Source organism: Priapulus caudatus, unplaced genomic scaffold (assembly GCF_000485595.1).
Source record: "Priapulus caudatus unplaced genomic scaffold, Priapulus_caudatus-5.0.1 Scaffold572, whole genome shotgun sequence".
Taxonomy (NCBI): Eukaryota; Metazoa; Priapulida; class Priapulimorpha; order Priapulimorphida; family Priapulidae; genus Priapulus; species Priapulus caudatus.
In genome coordinates, this window is record NW_014577633.1 from 144784 (window position 1) to 168998 (window position 24215).

General features: G+C 41.0%; 1 protein-coding gene across 1 annotated transcript; it reads left to right on the forward strand.

Annotated features, from left to right (window-relative positions):
* Positions 1–1478: 1478 nt before the first annotated feature.
* LOC106811766 lies at positions 1479–21745 on the forward strand. The gene is made up of 4 exons (XM_014815486.1): positions 1479–1706; positions 2084–2226; positions 18683–18846; positions 19706–21745. Exons 1-4 carry the CDS (start codon positions 1525–1527, stop codon positions 20321–20323), a joined length of 1107 nt encoding a protein of 368 aa, XP_014670972.1. The 5' UTR covers positions 1479–1524; the 3' UTR covers positions 20324–21745.
* The last annotated feature ends 2470 nt before the right edge of the window (positions 21746–24215 follow it).

Genomic DNA, 24215 nt, shown 5'->3' on the forward strand with positions numbered 1-24215 from the left:
CATGTATATAATATAGTATTATAGTATATATGACTGGCTACCAATATTCACAAATCATCTATTTCCAGGAAATTCGTCCTAATGTACTCAATTGATAACGCGGAACTGCACGTTGACTAGGAAGCCGTTAATTGAAATTCACTAGAGTGCGTGATTCGATTAGGTTTGTCGTATAGTTGCGGCAAATAAAAATAAAAAATAAAAAAAATAAAAAATAAAACAAATAAAACAAATAAAAAAATAGATGTAATGGCTGGTCTAATCGAAATGTGCGTGTTCTTGCTCACCAGATTTTGACGAGACAGTAGCGTGCGGCTAGAGACCCTTCCAGAATGTGACAGCTCTTCTTCTAGTGGTGGGTAAACGCCATCCGTATACAGTCATCAGTTATCCAGTCGGGATTGCCTAGGGCATCTAACGAAGATTTTTCCTCGCGGTATTTCTTTACTTCTGGGACGACTCTGCTAAGACACTCACTTACAGCATGACATTAAGTCAACCCGTTTAATACGGGAGAGTCTCTGACTGCGAAGATGGTGTTGTTTCAAAGTATATCAATTTAAAATTGATATATCTGTGTAGTGTATATCACACTAGTAAATCGTTGGAACTTTAGCCAGGAAGCTAAATGACCAGGTAGGCGGATACAGACAGCTGCGGGAATGGCCCTCTATACGGCTGACACAAAGACGACAGTGGGGCATTTCATCCTTGCAGAACAAACCAAGCATATGATGGGAAATTAGATAGACGGCATGTGACGGCGGTACAAGGACAGCCAAGTTTAGTTTGGTCACCACTCACGGCCGACAGGATGAGGGTGAAATAGAGGGAAGCGATTACTTCGATTTCTGATTAGACTATCTCGTCCTGGCTTTAAGGAATATGTAGAAAGGTGGCCAGAGTGAGGAGCGATAGACTGTTGTAGTTGCTACATACTGACTTTCGTGCGAATTCTTTTGCCGTTGGAGGCTAGATCTTGCGGATTTGATCTTCGCTGGGCTGTTGGATGTGGTTGTGCGTGGAGTGCAGACGTGGATGCCGACAGAGAAGATTGGGTATCGATCGTGTATGTATTCGAAGGTAGAGACTAATTAAAGCGGAAATCTGAAAGTGAAAAGTTATGTAAAACAGGTTTCAGTGCTTTAAACTAAGCAGCGAGGGCACGTGGTATGTATCTTGCTTATATCGTCGCTTCTTCTGGTCACGCTGCGTTTCTCTTCTAATCTCCACTGGCGTTGTAAAGGCTCAAAGCAAGTGGAAATAATAGATTAACTAGGCGAAGCTGCGGACGGGTCAGTGTAGATTCAATCACAGCGCGTGGATGACCGATAGGCTTGTAGTGTCGAGTGCGGGGGACCTATATATATATAGCAACATATCTGTAAGGACGTAAGGACAGTTACCACGACGTTAATGAATCTGTTTTCATTCGTATAGACTGATGAGGAGGAGGAGGAGGAGAAGGCTAAACTAGATGTTGAACTAAGCAATCTGCGTAACAAAGCCGTCTTCTTCTTCTCGATGGCCAACGGTCTTCTCATCATACTGCTGCTCTTACTGCAGATTAACGATCTCGATATTATTTGGCCGTTCGGAACGAACTCCAGTGGCGAGCCGATCCTCTTGGAACCTATCGGGTTCTTCTTCCTCGGCTTCTACGTGCTAATCTTACTAGTGCAGCTAGTTGCCATGTTTTTACACAGGTAACTCGCTGCGATTCGTGTTAACGATAGGAATTAGACTTAATTCTGTTCATTCTTGATGGAAATGAGTTGAAAACGGACAGATTTATAGAGCGTTAAAGGGTTAACGATTCATTAATATATCGAATCCTTAGATGGGCGCCTCAAAGTGTCAAGTACTTGAAAGTCTATACTTGGTCCATGTCTTAACAATATTGTGGCTACATAGACTAATATGGGGGATCACAGAAAAACATAGTGAGAGTCTGCACGCGTGGATTGGCAGCATTGCTCGGATTTAGTAGCACAATTTACGCGGAGAGCGTACGTAGTACCTCTACTGTTTAAACTTGATATCGTATAGTTGCACTGTAAATCACACCAATCATTTGCGATAGATGGACAACAATGAGTCACATCGTAGCCCTTACGGACATGTGGTGGGAAACACCAAAGAATAAACAGCGTAACATGAACGGTGTAGAGCTTGTCAAGGAACTGCAAACTATCCCAGGCGCGGACGAAGACGACGCGAATGCAGGTTGGGCCAACTACTATATTACGCCAATCGCCAATACTCACGAATACTTCCCGTTAGACGTTCTAATAAGATGCCTATCTTGTGATTTAGCGTATCCTCTGTACTATGTGACCGTCATTAGTGAAGCTATAAACATTGCACTAATTCAATAGTGGTGATAATCAAAAAATGATATGGCATGTGCGTGCGTGCGTGTGTGCGTGCGTGCTTGCGAACGATTGCTCATTTGCTCAACGAACTTATCACATTTTGCTCTCCCTATTACAGGTCATGTACATGTACTATCTGCTCGGATATAGACTATACGACCTGATGAATGTTGATGCGTATACGAAACAAAGGTTTGGTGATAATACGTATATACTCGCTCTTGATGGAGATGTGGACTTCAAACCCTCAGCAGTAATCACGTTAGTCGACTTGATGAAAAGGAATTTGAGTCTTGGCGCAGCGTGCGGAAGAATTCAGCCGATCGGATCAGGTAAACAGTTATAATTACCTGTTGTTAATAATCTGTTATGATAAATGTATTAATCTATTTCGTGCCCTCATAACGAATTCGTGATTTTAATATGCTGAATCACATATTTTTTAATTGCAAAGTATTATTTATCTTCTTCCCGATAATTAGATTCCACGCGTTATATCTATTCTCTTTCAACTCGGTCTCCAAACTCGTTCACCAGATGGTTTATACCTGTCTCGCTTGTAATTTTCTAATGATGTTCATCTAAATTTAATAGGGTAGCCTATTTTGCTGAAAAGTTGACAAGCTGATAAACATTTCTAGTAATCTACCGAAAGTCGGCAGTGTAAACGTAAAATTTGAGCGGTTAACAAGTTGATAGCAACTGATTGAGAATTTAGAACATGTTCTATTTTCTCAACTTTTGGTCAGCGAGTTGATCAAGTTAATTGTAATTGTCACTCAGCTACTCCGATAATAGCAATCAAGAGGTGCGTACCACCAACCAGGGAAAGAGCGCGTTTCTGCTATCGGCTCCACACTGGCGCGAATTAATACGTGAAAAAATGCGTATCCATGGCTCCCCGTGCGCACAGTGCGGGTCAATTGTTGAAACATTTGCCGACTCGCCAGCGATAACGTAAAAACTTTGAACATCACATAGAAAGGTTGATAGAACGTTGAAAAACATTTCCATGAATATACTTTTCGTCGACTTGACCATAGTGTAAACTCAGCTTAAGAGATGTGTCTTGCTATTTCAACATTCGTATCTTATTGCTAGCCATCGGGTTTTGCAATTGATGAGGTAGTGAACATTATACAGCTTTACAAAAAAACGTCTACCGTATCATTTTCTATCGCGGTATACGATTGCGAAATCATATGTGTAGTTGGATCATATTTCACTAATCCATCTCGTGTAAGCATGGCACGGCTAACTATTGTGCCATTTTTGTTTTATTAATTTAACATTTTTATTTTATGATCGTCTGAACGCTATAGCCGCTGGCAAATAGCACTACGTGCTGGGCACAGTCGAGATACTTATATAGACGATATTTAGTGAATTAGTACTTGGTGCAAGTTATTACACGAACAACCAAAACGACGCGCTGCTTGGCACATTTCTGATCTTTCTGCAAAACGCTTCTTCTCACGCGAGTGTTGTAGCGTTGTTTGTCAGTGTCAGTGTGATTCAGTGCGTTTATCGACCCGACAGGCCCGATGGTGTGGTACCAGAAGTTCGAGTACGCGATCGGACACTGGCTGCAGAAGTCGACCGAGCACATGCTAGGCTGCGTGCTCTGCAGTCCGGGATGCTTCAGCCTGTTCCGTGCCAGCGCCCTGCTGGCGCCCAATGTCCTGAAACGATACACAACGCCCTCCAGCGAGGCCCTGCACTACGTGCAGTATGATCAAGGTATAGCTGGTCGTGCTTGTGCGTGCGTGCGTGTGTGTTCGTGCGTGCGTGCGAGCGAGTGAGTGTGAGCGGGCGTGCGTGGGCGTGCGTTGTTGTACCTTCCACCCAGCATGGCGTGCGGCCGCACGATCAGGTTATAGCTTATCTCGTGTGCGTCTATTTCACTGCACAAATTACATTGTTTGTTTAAAACGTTTGCACACCCAGATTATGGTCCTCCGTACATCCTGGTCGTAATCGTGCATCTCGTCGAAGTGCGCTCCTAAATTCCCTCTAAACGTTTCATCGCATGCATGCACGAATATTATTTACCTACGCCGGCGCACACGTGAGTTATTTTACTCAAGTAAAATGACTCAGGAGTCATTTTACTCACGTGTGCGGATTTTCGTTGAGTAATTTGACGCATGCGTCATTTTACTCACGTGTGCGGCGAATTTTCGTTGAGTAATTTGACGCATGCGTCATTTTACTCACGTGTGCGGCGGATTTTCGTTGAGTAATTTGACTCATGCGTCATTTTACTTGAGTAAAATAACTCACGTGTGCGCCGGGCTTACATAATGTCACTGGATATCATAATCATTTAGCGCACGTACGTAGACTGTTACGGTTGTTTATCACCAGGCGCGAGGGTAACGTATCGCGCTTTTCATGCATCGCACGAATTCTGTCGTGGTGTGTGTGTTGTGTGGTGTGTGTGTGTGTGTGTGTGTGTGTGTGTGTGTGTGTGTGTGTGTGTGTGGTATGTGCGTGCGTATATACGTGCCTATATATGGATAGAGGGGTAGGATAATGAAATTACAGCGCTATGTACACCTGTTTGAGCTCGTATACGTAGTTTATGTAACAGTATTCACAATCTCTACTATAACATTCGGCGATTTCCCGCGCAGTTAAAGGAGGCAATTCCAGGCAAAAAGAGCCGCCAAATGCAATGTACGTTTCACTAGTGAATATATAACCAAATGTTTCGTAACAAAATTAACGTCGTGTTAGCAATAATTTAAAACAGCATAATAAACGACGACAGCACCGATCAACATTTAACCCCCCCCCCAAATACATCACTTACAACGATTAATAACTATGTAAAGAATAGACGGGACAACAATCGTGTGTCAACACATTTCGTTAAAAGGCGCGCTTCTATAGCTGTTGTGTACCAGGGCCCGATTTTAGGAGTGGGCAGATGTGGGCAGCTGCCACGGGCCTCCACAAACCAGGGGCCTCCACATATTGATTTTTTTTTTTTAATGTTAAGGAAAAATATAGGCTGACCTGAATGCATGCACGCAACCCGTATCAATCAAAACCAACCGTTATTGTGCGCATTTTACATCTTACATACGTAGGACATAGCGGCATAACCCATATTGTATTTGTTTGTGAATTGGTATAGTCAACTACAGGCGAGAAACGTACCAACGGCTTTCAACGTAGCAATATTCGCTCTCTTTATTCATGTAAACCTTTTTTATTTTGCAAGATAGCCCTCACACATGTATGTTCTATGTCTTGTTACCTTTTTAGTTTTTAGTATTCTTTCTAAGGTAGGGTGGGCCTCCACAAATGATGGCTGCCCAAGGGGCCTCACATGTCTAAATCGGGCCCTGGTGTGTAATTGTGCCTTATTTACGAAGCAAGTATGAACTGTGATTTTATAGGCGAGATAGGTGGCCTCTGCACGCTGCTACTGCAGCCGGGATATAGGGTGGAATACTCGGCAGCCGCCGACGCTTTCACTGATCGCGCCTGGGGTTTCTTCGATTTCTTCAAACAGCGCGACGCTGGGTGCCATCTAAATGGCCAACATCGTAGACCTGTTGGCTGACACAGAACGTTGTCAGCAGGAACGATACGATGTCTTTCGGGTCAGAAATGTCGATATACGTGTTCACGTGTACCAATGTAGGTAGTAATAGTAGTATGTCTAATTACACAATGACATTATGACACAATGACACAATGACATTAATGACACAATTTGGCTACATGATCCTGCATTCAGGTTCTGCTCGTCATTGGACTGGGATTAAACTAGTCTAAGCGGCATCGAGCTTTTGTGAGCGGGCGATTCTAGTAGTAATTGTAGTAGTAGTAGTAGTAGTTATTAGTAGTAGTTATAGTAGTAGTAGTAGTAGATAGTAGTAGTAGTAGTGTAGTAGTAGTAGTTAGTATAGTTACTTTTAATTATTATTATTATATTTATTTCAAAGTGGATCACGGCATTATAGCCGGTGCATGGCCTTGTATTTAGGCGATTTCTGCACTCTTCTTCTTCTTTTCTTTTATTATTATTATTCCAAGTTGGATCACGGCATTAGCGCGTGGCTTCTGGGTTGACCGTGTCCCAACCTGGGACATAGGGATTCAATCCAGAATTTTTCGCAGATGTGTGCTGTTCCCAGTAGTGCGATTTTTGCACTTCTTGGGCAGTGTGTTGGCCAGATGTCCTTAAGGTTCTTCTCAAAACCATTCTTTAGAGACGCAGAGGCTCAACCACCACTGGTACAATTCTCGTCTTTGTATTCCACATCCTCCTAATTTCAATCTCCAGGATCTTTGTACTGGTGAGTTTGTCCTTTCCCTTCACATAATGTTAGAGTCACTCTGGTACGGCTACGTCAAATCAACAGGCATCGTTTTTCTTTCCTGTTGTTGGAGCACTATATCAGGGCGGGTTTGCAAGGTTATCGTGCGATCTGTCTGACCGCCATATCCCACATTATGGTAGTATCTCCGATGTTGGTAACTGGTCTCGGAGTATGTTCATACCACTTGTCAGTACTTGCTCACCAGTTCACTGCAGATTGACGCAGTTGCAGATAGCTGGCCTACCTTGTTATGGCGGATTTATGCTCTGGTTGGGGCCAGCACTGTCATCCGGAATGATGTGGCTGATAGTCTCCTCTAGCTTTGCCTGCACATTCTGCACTTGCTGTTGACCTGTTGCTGATGGATCTTGGTTGGGTATCTGGTGTTGAGAGCTTTGGTCCTGAGCTGCAATGATCAGGCTTCTGTCTCCCTTTGAGCCGGAACTACTGAGCCAGGCAACGCTTGCAGTCTTGTCGACAAATGGCTGTCGAGGTTCTTGTTAGGATCTTCCATGCAAAGGCTTGTTCTTCAATACCTCGATCTTCTCTGCTTCTATATTGGTCTTCAGTCTCTGCTTTGTTGAGGTTGGCTGGCGGGCTGAAGAGAACAAGTACTTGGGCTTTTTTCTTAGCCTCGCGTAGAGAGCGTGTTTGATTATTCCAGACTGCATGATTTTGATAAGCTTTGTAAATTTGTCTTCCTTAAGCTCGATGTGTCTCCTAGACCATACATGGCAGTGTTGTACGCAGACATCATTCAATGAGACCACGACCACCATTTTGCCTCTTGATGTACAGTCGCCTACATCTGCTTTTGGGTTATGGAGACCGTGCATGGTTAGTAGTTTCTTGTCTTGCGATCCATCCTTTCGATATCTGATCGCAGCCAGTTGATCACCCCGAAGCTGTACATCGGGGACTGGGAGTGCCAGGCTATTGATCGCTGTTATCTTGTTTTTAGCAAAGCTCAGACTTGAGAACTAGGCGACTCGGCGATAGCTCCTTAGCAATGTTCTCGTTCATCTTTGCATGCTGAATACCATCACTTTCGTCTACACAAAGTATTTGTAGGTGTTCTCGTGGTTTAGCACTTTGTAGGTGTCTTGTCATAAGCTCAATATTTTCGGACTTTTACTAGCCTTACCACCTTTTAAGATTGCGGTTGCACACTTTTCCAAGCCAAACTCCATTTTGATGTCAATCACTGAATGCTTTGACTGTTACCAAGGCCTGCTCCAAACTCTATTCGTTCTTGGTGAACAGTTTAAGGTCATCCATGTAGAGCAGTGGCTGATGGTTTGTGTTTATCGACTGTAAATCCCAGGCCCTGTCTATCAACATGTTGGTAAGCGGTGTTAGTGCTAACAGCAGATAGGAGGGAGAAGCGAGTCACCTGGAAGATTCCTCTCTTGATTGAGTATCTTCTGTCCTGAGGCCAGCCTCCTTGAGTGAGAAGAGGCATTTCAGTCTTCCATTTCTTCATTGTAGTTCCATGAACTGAATGAATGGATGGTGGTGACACACGGGTGATTCTCATGGCTGCGAGAATACCGGAATGTGGACACTGTCGAAGAGCTTCTTTATAATCAATCCACGCCATTCCTAGGTTCCTCTTGAGCTTTTTTGCCATGCTCACAATCATGTTACTAATTGAGAAGTTGGTCTTTGCACCCTCTAGACGCTCTTCTACAGCCTTTCTGCTCATCTGTGAGAATGTCGCTCTTCTGTAAGTGATTGTAGAGGCGGTTGCTGATTGCAGCAGTGAGAATCTTGTAGGTGGTAGGCCAGGCAAGTGATTGGTCGATAGTTTTTAGGTTCTTTTGTATCCTTGCCTTTTGAAGAAGGAAAGTGATTCCTGATGTCAACCACTTAGGGCATATTGCTTGGATCCTTGCATGGTGTCATTCAAGGCCCTGGTTAGTGTTTATAGTTATGCTTATCAGTTGTGCAGCTTGTCTGCGGCCAGGAGACTTCCTATTTGATATGATTATTTATTATTAATTTATTATTATTTATTATTATTATTTATTATTATTATTATTATTATTTATTACTTATTATTATTATTATTATTATTATTATTATTATTATTATTATTATTATTATGCCACCCTAGATGACACTTATGGGGTTTTATTATAACTTCGAGTACGGTATAATAAACAAAATAATAGGTGATCGTATTATTGCGTAAACAGAGAGAGTTATCCCTAGAGGTGTCTATAAAACACGTAGGCTTACACACTTACCAACCCACAATTCAAGGTAAGATGTGAGTCTCAACCTGTAATCAAATCTCATTACGGTACGGTACAGGTACATCATCTACCAAGTAGTGATGCTGTCTAGCGGTATCATTGGACCCGGAACGACGTTCATGATGATGGTAGGTGCACTGTCAGCAGCATTCAACATCGACATCTGGACGGCATTCTTCCTTAACCTCATTCCTGTCATCGGATTCTTCTTCGTATGTCTTACCGCCAAGGAGGACGTACAGGTGAGTGTAACGTAATTAACCTTCGCTGCCGTTCCCACAGACCGTCGGCGTGAGCCATAGACAAATTGCCGAAACAGCGGAGCAACGATTTTACTTATATCGCATGGACTAATGATTCCAAAAGTCCCCGTGGCTGAAACCACACGGGTTGATTATGAAAGGTTCTTTTCAAGAAATGATTCTCAATGATTTATGGTGTCATTTTACTAATTAAGAGTCAACGTTAACCTTCATCTGAAACATTACTTGACTTCCACGGATGAACTACATAAAGTGACAGTTATTAACCCGTGTAACTGTTAAAACATATAAGCGGGATCGGAATGGATATTATTAGTCGGCTCGTTTCAACCTTTTTTGCTGCTGTCTTATTATTGTATTGTGTTGAATTCATCAACAGCTTAAGTATGCTGCAGTGCTCTCCATTGTTTACTGCTTCGTTATGATGGCCGTTATCATCGGCATGGCGATACAGATCAAAACCGATGGACTACTGTCGCCAACAGCGATGTGCACCTATTTGATATTCGGTTAGTAAATGCGGAAAACATCACGATATACGCTGCGATCTCTTTCGTGGTGCATATTAGAAAGAACAGCTGGTGCAGGATGTATAGATCTTTATTTAAGCCAAATATTCCGGCAGATAAACAAGAGCGCATAAACAGTCTATATGCCTTTGATTCGTGTTAATAAAGCTGTAGTGATAGTTTAAAATACATATTCTACAATTTTTTAATATCAACATCTATGTGCATGACACTACTGATTATCATAATTTAATACTGTTTGTTATCGTAAAAAATTGAAATGCCTAACAATAATGTTAGCTATTTTGTTATTTTGTTATTTTGTTATTTAGTTGCCAGTTTTTTGTAGCAAATAATGTCTCTGAACAAAAAAAGTTTTTTCTGCATTCTTAACCTATAGGAGGTTTTCTTAGAATGAGAAAGATTGCTTACTTACATAGAGCATTGTCTGTAACATTTTACAGGTGCTAACTTTATTGCTGGGATTATGCATCCTGAGGAGGTGATGGACTGTCTTCCTCACTTCTTGCTCTACTTCATCTCCGTTCCATCTATGTACATGCTGCTCATTATCTACTCTATCTGCAATATGAACAATGTTTCTTGGGGCACGCGAGAGGTATAATGAGTTGGTATAATGACAAACCAGTATAGTTATGGATAACTCATGTGCTTTATGATCTTCATCTTCATTACACGATTAAATAAAGAGAAAGAAAGTACAAGAACAGTATAAAGAAATAACTCGCTGTTAGTTTAAAGAGTGAACTGGTTTTACATAACATTTAGTTTAGATTTTAGCTTAATTATTCAGTTAAATAAATAACGATAAATTTCTTTGCCATGCAGGTCGCAGAAACAAAATCAAAAGCAGAAATCAAAGAAGATCTAGCCAAGGAAAAAATGAAGAAAGTAGAGGAGAAACAAAAGTCTACAGCCCCCTGGCAGTTTCTAAATATTCTTAAACCAGACAAAAGCAAAGAAAACGAAGACGGTCCTATGTCAATCATCTGTGGCCGATGTTGCAAACTAACTTGCTGCATTGTACCCGAACCGTCAAGCGTTCCAATTCAAATGCTTGTTGCTCAAGATGAAAGCACTGTCCTTGGGTCAGCTATAGAGCATCCACGGGACGATGGCAAGTCTCTAAATCCAACGATACTATGTGAATTCACAAACACAATAATAATTCACAATTTAGAGTCGAGACTCTCCCCGTATAACGGGTGACTTTATGTTATTTGATGCGTTTAAGTGATTCTTACAGAGTCGTCAGAGAGCAACGAGGAAAATCTATCGTTAGATGACCTGCAGAATCACCTGTTTGAGCTCGTATACGTAGTTTACGTAACAGTATTCATAATCTCTACTATAACATTCGGCAAATTCCCGGCAGTTAAAGGAGGCAATTCCAGGCAAAAAAGAGCCGCCAAATGCAATGTACGTTTCAAACTATGAAATATATAACCAAATGTTTCGTAACAAAATTAACGTCGTGTTAGCAATAATTTAAACAGCATAATAAACGACGACAGCACCCGATCAACATTTAACCCCCCCCCCCCAAATAACATCACTACAACGTATAATAACTATGTAAGAATAGCACGGGACAACAATCGTGTGTCAACACATTTGTTAAAAGGCGCGCTTCTATAGTGTTGTGTAACCAGGGCCCGATTTAGGAGTGGGCAGAGTGGGCAGCTGCCCACGGGCCTCCACAAACCAGGGGCCTCCACATATTTGATTTTTTTTTTTAATGTTAAGGAAAAATATAGGCTGACCTGAATGACATGCACGCAACCCGTATCAATCAAAACCAAACCGTTATTGTGCGCATTTTACATCTTACATACGTAGGACATAGCGGCATAACCCATATTGTATTTGTTTGTGAATGGTATAGTCAACTACAGGGAGAAACGTACCAACGGTTCAACGTAGCCAATATTCGCTCTCTTATTGCAGTTAACTTTTTTATTTTGCAAGATAGCCCTACACACATGATATGTATCTATGTCTTGTTACCTTTTAGTTTTTAGTATTCTTTCTAAGGTAGGGTGGGCCTCCACAAATGATGGCTGCCCAAGGGGCCTCCACATGTCTAAATCGGGCCCTGTGTGTAACTTGTGCTTATTTACGAAGCAATATGAACTGTGATTTTATAGGCGAAGATAGGTGGCTCTGCACGCTGCTACTGCAGCAGGGATACAGGGTGGAATACTCGGCAGCCGCCGACGCTTTCACGAATGCGCCTGAGGGTTTCTTCGATTTCTTCAAACAGCGCCGACGCTGGGTGCCATCTACAATGGCCAACATCGTAGACCTGTTGGCTGACTACAAGAACGTTGTCAGCAAGAACGATACGATGTCTTTCGGGTCAGAAATGTCGATACGTGTTCACGTGTACCAATGTAGTAGTAATAGTAGTATGTCTAATTACACAATGACATTATGACACAATGACACAATGACATTAATGACACAATTTGGCTACATGTCCGATTCATCCGAGATGCAATGCATTTCGGTTCTGCTCGTCATATGACTGGGAAACTAGTCTAAGCGGCATCGAGCTTTTGAAGCGGGCGATTCTAGTAGTAATTAGTAGTAGTAGTAGTAGTAGTAGTAGTAGTAGTAGTAGTAGTAGTAGTAGTAGTAGTAGTAGTAGTAGTTAGTAGTAATACTTTTAATTATTATTATTATTATTATTTCCAAAGTGGATCACGGCATTATAGCCGGTGTGGCCTTGATATAGGCGATTTTCTGCACTTCTTCTTCTTCTTCTTCTTATTATTAATTATTATTTCCAAGTGGATCCAGGCATTAGCCGGTGGCTTCTGGGTTGACCGTGTCCCAACCTGGGACATAGGATTCAATCCAGAATTTTTCGCAGGATGTGTGCTGTTCCCAGTAGTGCGATTTTTTCACTTCTTGGGCAGTGTGTTGCCAGGGATTTCCTTAAGGTTCTTCTCAAAACCATTCTTTAGAGAGCCAAGGGCTCCAACCACCCACTGGTACAATTCTCGTCTTTGTATTCCACATCCTCCTAATTTCAATCTCCAGATCTTTGTACTTGGTGAGTTTGTCCCTTTCCTTTACCAATAATGTTAGAGTCATCTGGTACGGCTCGTCAATCAACAGGCATCGTTTTTCTTCCTGTTGTGGAGCACATATATCAGGGCGGTTTGCAGGTATCGTGCGATCTGTCTGAACCGCCATCCCCACATTATGTGTATCTCCGATGTTGGTAACTGTCTCGGAGTATGTTCATACCACTTGTCAGGTACTTGCTCACCAAGTTCACTGCAGATTGACCAGTGCAGATAGCTGGCTACTGTTATGGCGATTTATGTACTCGGTTGGGGCCAGCACTGTCCCATCCGGAAATGATGTGCTGATAGTCTCCTCTGCTTTGCTGCACATTCTGCACTTGCTGTTGACCTGTTGCTTGAGGATCTTGCGTTGATGGTATCTGGTGTTGAGAGCTTGGTCCTGAGCTGCAATGATCAGGCTTTCTGTCTCCCTTTGAGCCCGGAATACTGAGCCAGGCAACGCTTGCAGTCTTGTCGACAAATGGCCTGTCGAGGTTCTTGTAGAATGCTTCCATGCAAAGGCTTGTTCTTCAATACCTCGATCTTCTCCTGCTTCTATATTGGTCTTCAGTCTCTGCTTTGTTGAGGTTTGGCTGGCGGGCTGATAGACAAGTACTTGGCTTTGATTTCTTTAGCCTCGCGTAAGAGAGCGTGTTTGATATTCCAGACTGATGAATTTTGATAAGCTTTGTAATTTGTCTTCCTTAGCTCGATTGTAGTCGCCTAGACCTACAATGGCAGTGTTGTACCAGACATCAGTTCACTGAGACACGACCACCATTTTGCCTCTTGATGTACAGTCGCCCTACATCTGCTTTTGGGTTATGGAGACCGTGCATGGTTAGTAGCTTTCTTGTCTTGCGATCCATCCTTTCGATATCTGATCGCAGCCAGTTGATCACCCCGAAGCTGTAAGGACTGGGAGTGCCAGGCTATTGATCGCTGTTATCTTGTTTTTAAGCAGAGCTCAGACTTGAGAACGTAGGCGAACTCGGCGATAGACTCCTTAGCAATGTTCTCCTTCATCTTTGCATGCTGAATACCATCACTTTCGTCTACACCAAGATATTTTGTAGGTGTCCTCGTGTTTAGACTTTGTAGGGCTGTCTGTCATTAGCTCAATATTTCGACTTTTTCTAGCTACCACCTTTTAAGATTGGCGGTTGCACACTTTTCCAAGCCAAACTCCATTTGATGTCATCACTGAATGCTTTGACTGTTACCAAGCCTGCTCCAACTCGTATTCGTTCTTGGTGAACAGTTTAAGGTCATCCATGTAGAGCAGGTGGCTGATGGTATTGTGTTTATCGACTGTAAATCCCAGGCCTGTCTATTCAACATGTTGGTAAGCGGTGTTAGTGCTAAGCAGAATAGGAGGGGAGAGAGGCGAGTCACCCTGGAAGATTCCTCTCTTTGATTGAGAATATCTTCTGTCCTGAGGCAGCCTCCTTGAGTGAAGAGGAGCATTTCAGTCTTCCATTTCTTCATGTAAGCTTCCATGACTGAATGATGGTTGGTGACACACGGTAGATTCTCATGCTGCGAGAATCCAGGAATGTGGGACACTGTCGAAGGCTTTCTTATAATCAAATCCACGCCTTCCTAGTTCCTCTTGAGCTTTTTGGCCATGCTCACAATCATGTTACTAATGAGAATTGGTCTTTGCACCCTCTAGACTGCTCTCTACAGCCTTTCTGCTCATCTGTGAGAATGTCGCTCTCTGTAAGTTTGTAGAGGCGGTTGCTGATTGGCAGGCAGTGAGAATCTTGTAGGTGGTAGGCAGGCAAGTGATTGGTCGATAGTTTTTAGGTTTTTTTGTATCCTTGCCTTTTGAAAGAAGGAAAGTGATTCCTGATGTCAACCACTTAGGGCTATTGCTTGGATCCTTGATGGTGTCATTCAAAGGCCCATGGTTAGTTGTTTATGGAGGGCATTAAATGTTATCCAGATGTGCAGCTTGTCTGGGCCAGGAGACTTCGCTATTATGAGATGATTTATTATTATTTTATTATTCATTATATTCTATTATTATTATTATTATTATTATTATTATTATTATTATTATATTTAACTATTATTATTATTATTATTATTATTATTATTATTATTATTATTATTATTTATTTTATTATTATATTATTATTATTATTATGACCACCCTAGATGACACTTATGGGTTTATTATAACTTCCGATACGGTATAAATAAACAAAATAATGGTGATGCGTATTATTGGTAAACAGAGAGAGTTATCCCTAGAGGTGTCTATAAAAACACGTAGGCTTACACACTACCAACCACAATTCAAGGTAAGATGTGAGTCTCAACCTGTAATCAAATCTCATTACGGTACGGTACAGGTACATCATCTACCAAGTAGTGATGCTGTCTAGCAGTATCATTGGACCCGGAACGACGTTCATGATGTTGGTAGGTGCACTGTCAGGAGCATTCGACATCGACATCTGGACGGCATTCTTCCTTAACTTCATTCCTGTCTTCGGATTCTTCTTCGTATGTCTTACCGCGAAGTCGGACGTACAGGTGAGTGTAACGTAATTAAACTTCGCTGCCGTTCCCACAGACCGTCGGCGTGAGCCATAGACAAATTGCCGAAACGTCGCAGCAACGATTTTACTTATATCACATGGACTAATAATTCCAAAAGTCCCCGTGGCTGAAACCACACGGTTGATTATGAAAATTTCTTTTCAAGAAAATGATTCTCAATGATTTATGGTGTCATTTTACTAATTAAGAGTCAACGTTAAGCTTCATCTGAAACATTACTTGACTTCCACAGGATGAACTACATAAAGTGACAGTTATTAACCCGTGTAAATGTTAAAACATATAAGGCGGATCGGAATGGATATTATTAGTCGCCTCGTTTCAACCTTTTTTGCTGCTGTCTTAATTATTTATTGTGTTGAATTCATCAACAGGCTTAAAGTATGCTGCAGTGCTCTCCATTGTTACTGGCTTCGTTATGATGACCGTTATCATCGGCATGGCGATACAAGATCCAAACCGATGGACTACTTCGCGCAACAGCGTTTGTGCACCTATTTTGATAATCGGTTAGTAAATGCGGAAAACATCACGATATACGGCTGGCGATCTCTTTCGTGTGCATATTAGAAAGAACAGCTGGTGCAGGAATGTAATGGATCTTAATTAAGCCAAATATTCGGGAGCAGATAACAAGAGCGCAAATAAACAGTCTATATGCCTTTGATTCGTGTTAATAAAGCTGTAGTGAATAGTTTAAAATACATATTCTACTTTTTTTAATATCAAAAATATATGTGCATGAACACTACTGATTATCAATAATTTAATACTGTTTGTTATCGTACAAAATTGAAATGCCTAACAATAATGTTAGCTATTTTGTTATTTTGTTATTTTGTATTTAGTTGGCCAGTTTTTTGTACAAATAATGTCTCTGAACAAAAAAAGTTTTTTTGCATTCTTAACCTATAGGAGGTTTTCTTAGAATGAGAAAGATTGCTTACTTACATAGAGGCATTGTCTGTAACATTTTACAGGTGCTAACTTTATTGGCTGGGTTTATGCATCCTGAGGAGGTGATGAACTGTCTTCCTCACTTCTGTGCTCTACTTCATACTCCGTTCCATCTATGTACATGCTGCTCATTATCTACTCTATCTGCAATCTGAACAATGTTTCTTGGGGGCACAGCGAGAGGTATAATGAGTTGTATTAGATGACAAACCAGTATAGTTTATGGATAACTCATGTTCTTTAATGATCTTCATCTTTTACAACGATTAAATAAAGAGAAAAAAGTACAAGAACAGTATAAAGAATAACTCGCTGTTAGTTTAAAGAGTGAACTGGTTTTAACATAACATTTAGTTAGATTTTAGCTTAATTATTCAGTTAAAATACAATAACGATAATTTCTTTGGGCCAGGTCGCAGAAACAAAATGCAAAAGCAGAAATCAAAGAAGATCTAGCCAAGGAAAAAATTAAGAAAGTAGAGGAGAAACAAAAGTCTACAGCCCCCTGGCAGTTTCTAAATATTCTTAAACCAAACAAAAGCAAAAGAGAAGAAGACGGTGCCTATGTGCAAATCACCTGTGGCCGAATGTTGCAAACTAACTTGCTGCATTGTACCCGAACGTCAAGCGTTCCAATTCAAATGCTTGTTGCTCAAGATGAAAGCACTGTCCTTGGGTCAGCTAATAGAGCATCCACAGGACGATGGCAAGTCTCTAAATCGCAACGATACTATGTGAATTCACAAAGCCACAATAATAATTCACAATTTAGAGTCGAGACTCTCGCCCGTATAACGGGTGACTTTATGTTATTTGATGCGTTTAAGTGATTCTTACAGAGTCGTCAGAGAGCAACGAGGAAAATCTATCGTTAGATGACCTGCAGAATCCCGACTGGATAACTGATGACTGTATGGAGGATGGCGTTTACACCAACCTAGAAGAAGAAGATGTCAAATTCTGGAAGGGTCTCATAGCACGCTACCTGTACTCGTCAAAACTGGTGAGAAGAAACGCATTTCGATTAGAAGCAATTACATCTTTATTGCCCCAACTATATCGACAAACTAAATCGATCACGCATCTAGTGAATTTCCAATTAACGGGCTTGCTCTAGTAAACTGCAGTCCGCTGTTATCATTGGAGTAATTAGGACGAATTTACTGGAAATAGATGATTTTGTGAATAATTGGTAGCCAGTATATATATATATATATATATATATATAATATTAATATATATATTCAATAGAACATATCAAGTAAGGACGTAAGGACAGTTACAGACGACGTTAATGAATCTGTTTTCATTCGTATAGACTGATGAGGAGGAGAAGGAGGAGAAGGCTAAAGTAGATGTTGACACTAAGGAATCTGCGTAACAAAGCCGTCTTCTTCTTCTCGATGGCCAACGGTCTTCTCATCATAACTGCTGGGCTCTTAACTGCAGATTAACGAACTCGATATTACTTGGCCGTTCGGACGAACTCCAGTGCGAGAAGATCCTCTTGGAACCTATCGGGTTCTTCTCCTCGTCTTCTACGTGCTAATCTTACTAGTGCAGCTTAGTTGGCCATGTTTTTACACAGGTAACTCGCTGGCGATTCGTGTTAACGATAGAATTAGACTTAATTCTGTTCATTCTTGAAGTGGAAATGAGTTTGAAAACGGACATATTTAATAGAGCGTTAAAGGGTTAACGATTCATTAATATAGTCGAATCCTTAGATGGGCGCCTCAAAGTGTCAAGTACTTGAAAGTCTATAACTTGGTGCATGTCTTAACAATATTGGTGGCTACATAGACTAATATGGGGGATCACACGAAAAACATAGTGAGAGTCTGCACGCGTGGATTGGCAGCATTGCTTGGATTTATAGTAGCACAATTTACAGCGGAGAGCGTACGTAAGTACGCTCTACTGTTTAAACTTGACATCGTATAGTTGTACTGTAAATCACACCAATCATTTGCGATAGATGGACAACAATGAGTCACATCGTAGCCCTTACGGACATGTGGTGGGAAACACCAAAGAATAAACAAGCGGTAACATGAACGGTGTAGAGCTTTGTCAAGGAACTGCAAACTATCGCAGGCGCGGACGAAGACGAACGCGAATGCAGTTGGGCCAACTACTATATTACGCCAATCGCCAATACTCACGAATACCTCCCGTTAGACGTTCTAATAAGATGCCTATCTTGTGATTTAGCGTATCCTCTGTACTAATGTGACGCGGTCATTAGTGAAGCTATAAACATTGCACTAATTCAATAGTGGTGATAATCAAAAAATGATATGGCATTACTCGCTAGGATTACGGCCAGATGACGAGATTCCCGTGGATGAGAATGGACGAAGACTGACCATCGTTAATATGGCAAACCGCCCGAAACAAAGGCGGCAAACGATAGTTAACTACGAGGAAGCATTGGTAAAGCGACTACAGATGATCAAAACGGGCGAGCTTGACTTAACGGTAAGTTATCCATCACTGGGAGGCGCCACGAGTCATGCATTCCTTCGCCGGTCAGATTTCAGTGAAAACAGATGAAAAACGAAAAATAATGAACCACGAAATACTTTATAAGGCGATAAGTGACTGTGCCACGGTAGGTAGTACTCGCATTATTTAACAAAATGTAAACTATCAAAAAGGGAGTTTAGGTGTGAACGTCTTAACTATGTATAGTTAAAATTTAAATTGTTGAATTATTTTCCAATGAATTTATATTACTTATATTTATGTAATAATTATATTGTAATGTTTTACATGTTTTACATTCAACACAATACTTATTGTGTGTAATATTAGTAATATTATATAAGTGTAATATAGTGTCAACTAATAGTTCAATTCATATTGCTTCTAAATTAGATAATTTGTGTTTTTATCTTGTTCAAAAACAAGATTATCGACTATGAGTTTAATAATAATAGGGGAGTTAATAATGATTGCTTTACATGTAAAAATACACATTTTACAAATATGCTTTTCAAAAATCAGATGTTCTTTTTAAATAATCCTCTGTGCGTTGTCGATAGATAGCTAATTCTTCTTCTTCTTCTTCTTCTTCTTCTTCTTCTTCTTCTTCTTCTTCTTCTTCTTCTTCTTCTTCTTCTTCATCTTCATCTTCTTCATCTTTCTTTCTTTCTTTCCTTTCTTCTTCTTCTTCTTCTTGTTTTTCTTTTATCTTATTCTTCTATTTCGTTGCCTTCTTCCTGACATTGAAGCGTTTCTCCTCGTAAGCGCCATTTCCCATGGCATTGATCGTATAAACCTCAAGTGTTTTACGTCCTCAGTGGTTCTTTTATCTAAGTTCTTCCCGTCTTTATAGGGGCCCAAAGAGAATAAGATTTTCCGTCGCATGACCATGAAACCTGAGGCTTTCGCCGAGTTCAAAAGACGCGTGAGTACCTTGCAGATTTCGTCTAACGAAACAACGAAGGGGATCATGAGACGGTTCAGCGACGAGAAGACTAACCCCAACCCATACTACGCGGAGATGCGACGCAAAAGCAGCGCGATCGCGTTCAAACAGCGCGAAGAGACCGACGACGACGACGACGACGACGACGACGACGACGACGACGACGACGACGACGACGACGACGACGACGATGACGACTATGACGGCGACGACGGCACTAACGTTCTCGCCAACAATACGAGACGTCGTAGCGACGTGGCAAGAAAGAGGAGCACAGCGTACGGAAATGCCGCCTTCGCTGCTGTAGACGAAACAGATGAAAGTGCGGTACTAACGAAACATGCTGGCGAGGAGGGATTGGGTTCCGAGACGGTGCAGCAGAACCAGCAACTACACCTCGTTGCCGACGTTCACCATGACGTGTCGTCGCCATCTATATCAGCTGATCGCGCTGGTCGAAGAAAAAAAAGCGTACGATTTGAAAAGAGATTTTCAGATGTGCGGCGAAGAAGTAGTTTCACCTAGAAGTGAATTGGTAATTCCTGTGGATATACTTCATGTATGTGCGTCGCCGGTACGATGAATGATAGTTGAAAATATAACGCCCCTGTCTTGCCGTAATACACAGCATATAGATATAAGTGGCACTAAAATCGTGATCATTATTCGAGTCACCAAGATCTCGAAGTAAACACGAAAATAATGTGTCCTCGACTTGCGTTTCATACTTTCCATCAGGCACAATTGTTTCCCCGCTTTTTTCTCTAGATGCATTTATCGCCGGCACAATTAGTTTATGTTGGATATGAGTCAAACGTATATCTTATATAACATCAGCAGCTTAAAAACAAAATTATCCCGGAGAATCAAAAATCATTCATTCTTACATCTATATGATTTAGTTTGTATAAACGTGACCAAAATACATACATCTATATATATCTACTAGATATATTGTGTTGATTTATCGGTAAAATTTCAGATAAAGCCTGAATTTACGATTGCGTTGCATGTTTGCTGATATAGAAAGGCGTGATGCCATGACACATTTATAGCCACGTAATACATAGTCATATAATTACGTTGTATTAGGTGCTATTATTAGACATGGTTGAGTTTAACTCTAAGAATGAGGTGCTCCATGTCCGGGCATGCTGACATTATGTTCCGCTGCAGTTAGTTGCTTATTGGTATCAATAGCTTCTGCTTTCTTTCTTTCTTTCTTTGTCTTTTACTTCTTCTTTTTCAACTTTATCCGGTTCTCATTAATACATTGTCTAGTGTCTGATTAGACCCGTAACGATTATTTTATTTTATCTTTTCCTGCATATGTAAATGAAAAAAAGCATACGCAGAAGCGAAAAGATTTTGATGATGAACGTTGCAACCACGATTTGACCTGGCTGTTAACGTAAACCACCATTTTACCGCTTGATATGAAGTTGCGTACAGTTTTACGTCTGTTTGTTAAATTGTAGATATATATATATATATATATATCAATGGGAACTTTTAATGGGGTCGTTTTGTAATATACCTATAAACGGAGAGTGCACATATAGTGTATTCGTAGTAAATCTGTAAAAGTGAACACAAATAAACTCTATTAATAATATCTCAATAATAAATGTAAGACAGTAGCTCATTATGTTGTAACATTGATTAAGTAGTCTAGAACATATCTATTTTTATCCTTATAAATGAACATGTAAAACATGTAATATATTCATTTGTATTCATTTAATCCAAGCACTTAATGAATTCGTTGGAACAAAATAAATAGACGTTTAGGTTAGTGATGGAGTCAATTAGGCATGTGATTGTGCGATACATTATTTCTGCATAAATATCATTCTGTGTATAGTGAAACAACTCTATGTTAGTATAATACAGTAATATATAACAAACTATTCAGTTATTAGAGCTGTTTCCATATATCTTAATAAAAAAAACTGGATCTAAACCAATAGGCTCTGTGTTATAGATGAGTTCATGATGTGTATAGACAGCAAACACCCTGTTATAGTATTTTGCACAGAATCATTAAGCTGGGCGTATCCTAGCATAACACCAAAAGTACACATGTTCCTAGTGCTTTAACGCAGAAGACGATAGAGTAAACGAATATAGTAGACTTTTCGAATAATATATGCTTTTAGTAACGTCTCCCTATTACGTTATATAGCGTAGAAGCGCGATATATCTGATTCTGTATATACAGAACATACCGGATAGAGTATGTTCTCATTCTAAGAGGTAAGAGAACTCTATCATTAACATTTGGGTTTAATGTCAGATTGATAGAATCTGTAAATATTATTCACCGCTAATTCTACGCACCTCCATTCATTGGCACTACGCCTATGGCATTCCCTTTAAATAGGACTGCAAAGGGTAATCTAGGGATTTTTTTAAAATCATTTTAAGATTGGCAAAGCAAACCTACCTATGCATGTGTGGCAGGCAGGCAAAATCGCTCGGGATCACGTTTATTTCAAGATTTTACCAAGAAAGTATAACTATCGGTACGACGTTTGTAAACGATGTTTTGTACAACGATGTTGGCAAGGCAGTAACGTGTAATGTCGGAATCTTTAACTGTATACACGGCGGCAGTCATTCTTACATCTCTAGTTCGTCGAGATTTCACAAATTATGTAACCCATATGTGTTGCCTCGAAATAAAACATTATTCTTGTCGGATCAATTATCTAACGCTGGGGGTGGATTCTTGCGGTGGACGTACGCAAAGCGATTTCGGAACGAAATTTCTCATTGGTAATATAGTCATGCAATTCACTGTTACTGTACTGTTGTTTTATTTTTAAATGCTAACATCCACGTGTGATTCAGTCTGTTATATATGGGGTTTACTGTGATTTATCAGAAATTAGTCACATATGAGTCACATAGAGAGGGACCGCTCATAACGAAATAGAGGCGGCCGCGTTGATCATAATTATTGAGCCACTCCGTGGTTTATTTGATAAGATAAAACACCGACATAAACATTCTCTCACCTGGCTGCCCCTTTAGGAGGCCTATGACACTAAGATCGCTGTACCAAATGTCCGTGTTACCCATACTCGAAGACATGATATGTCTATATAGGTCTATATCTCCTATCTATCTTTACCACCATGAGTAGATTGTTAACCACCATAGGCATGTTAAACTGGTGTGACGAACACGAATTTTGTAACCTAGTTTAGTTTACCGACTTTACATTTTTTTTACCTAATTTAAACCTACTCTAGAATTCCACAGTAGCGCGCCCCCTAGATCCTTTAGGCAAAATTAACGTAAAACATGCTTCGACAGCCACTTTCACACCCATATCGAGGAGGTATGGTAATTTGGCCGCCGACACGCATGCACGAAGCTTACGAGCGCATAGCGAAGGCATTACATCATGATTCGTGCACGGATGGGATTCACTGTGTAAGAGCATACTCATTAACGCTGATAGGGTCTATGTCCCCCAGGGTACTGCCGGAACGTACCCTGGGGTAAACTAAATACTACTATCTAATATGCCGGACCGTACCTCGCCTACTCCACTAACGAGTCTACCTACGCCTACTCCCTAACCCTAACCATAACCCTAACTCTAACCCTAACTCTAACTCTAACCCTAACCCTAACACTAACCCTAACCATATCAGCTAGATAGTTACCAGGGTACGTTCCGGTATACCGGACCGTACCCAGGGTACGTTCCGGCAGTACCCTGGGGGACATAGACCCTATCAGCCTCATTAACACGTACTAGTTTGGATTCGGATCAATTGACGAGGCACGCAGCAGAGTAAAGGATTTCTGTTTTTAGCTCATTCTGCGTAACTAACTAATTCTAAACTAAACTGCGTAATAACTAACTAACTAACTAATTCTGATTTTGATAGGGCGTGTGCGTACCATGAACATGTGCACGCGCATATATGGTGTAATGGTGGAAATGTACGTCTTCCGTACAATCAGCAATCAGAGATGATCCAAAGAGTCACGTATGGTGTATAAAATATAAAGAGGTTTTATTCTACATACACACATGAGTATAATACGGTACTGGATACATAGCACAGCCTGAAAACTCCAAACTCTGACTGCCCAACGCACGTTACGTTTCGAGTCACACTCGCGCCCTCTTCTCTCTCTCTCTCTCTCTTCTCTCTCTCCTCTCTCTCTCTCTCTCTCTCTCTCTCTTCTCTCCTCTCCTTCTCTCTCTCTCTCTCTCTCATCTCTCTCTCCTCTCTCTCTCTCTCTCTCTCTCTCTCTCTCTCTCTCTCTCTTTCTCTAGCCTCCCCTCCCTCTCCCTAGATAGTCCTCTAAAGGAAGATACACCTACTCTCTCAACCCGTGCGGCGATCGCTGTCGGTGGCTCTACCTTCAGCACAACAGCCGTTCGGAGTATCCG

What these genes read in the sequence shown, in the direction of transcription:
- LOC106811766 (XM_014815486.1), top strand. Translation starts at nt 1,525, where the DNA reads ATGGCCAACGGTCTTCTCATCATACTGCTGCTCTTACTGCAGATTAAC. An exon ending in GTTGCCATGTTTTTACACAG is followed by an intron (nt 1,707 to 2,083) that starts GTAACTCGCTGC and finishes CATTTGCGATAG; the next exon opens with ATGGACAACAATGAGTCACA. An exon ending in CGAAGACGACGCGAATGCAG is followed by an intron (nt 2,227 to 18,682) that starts GTTGGGCCAACT and finishes ATTACTCGCTAG; the next exon opens with GATTACGGCCAGATGACGAG.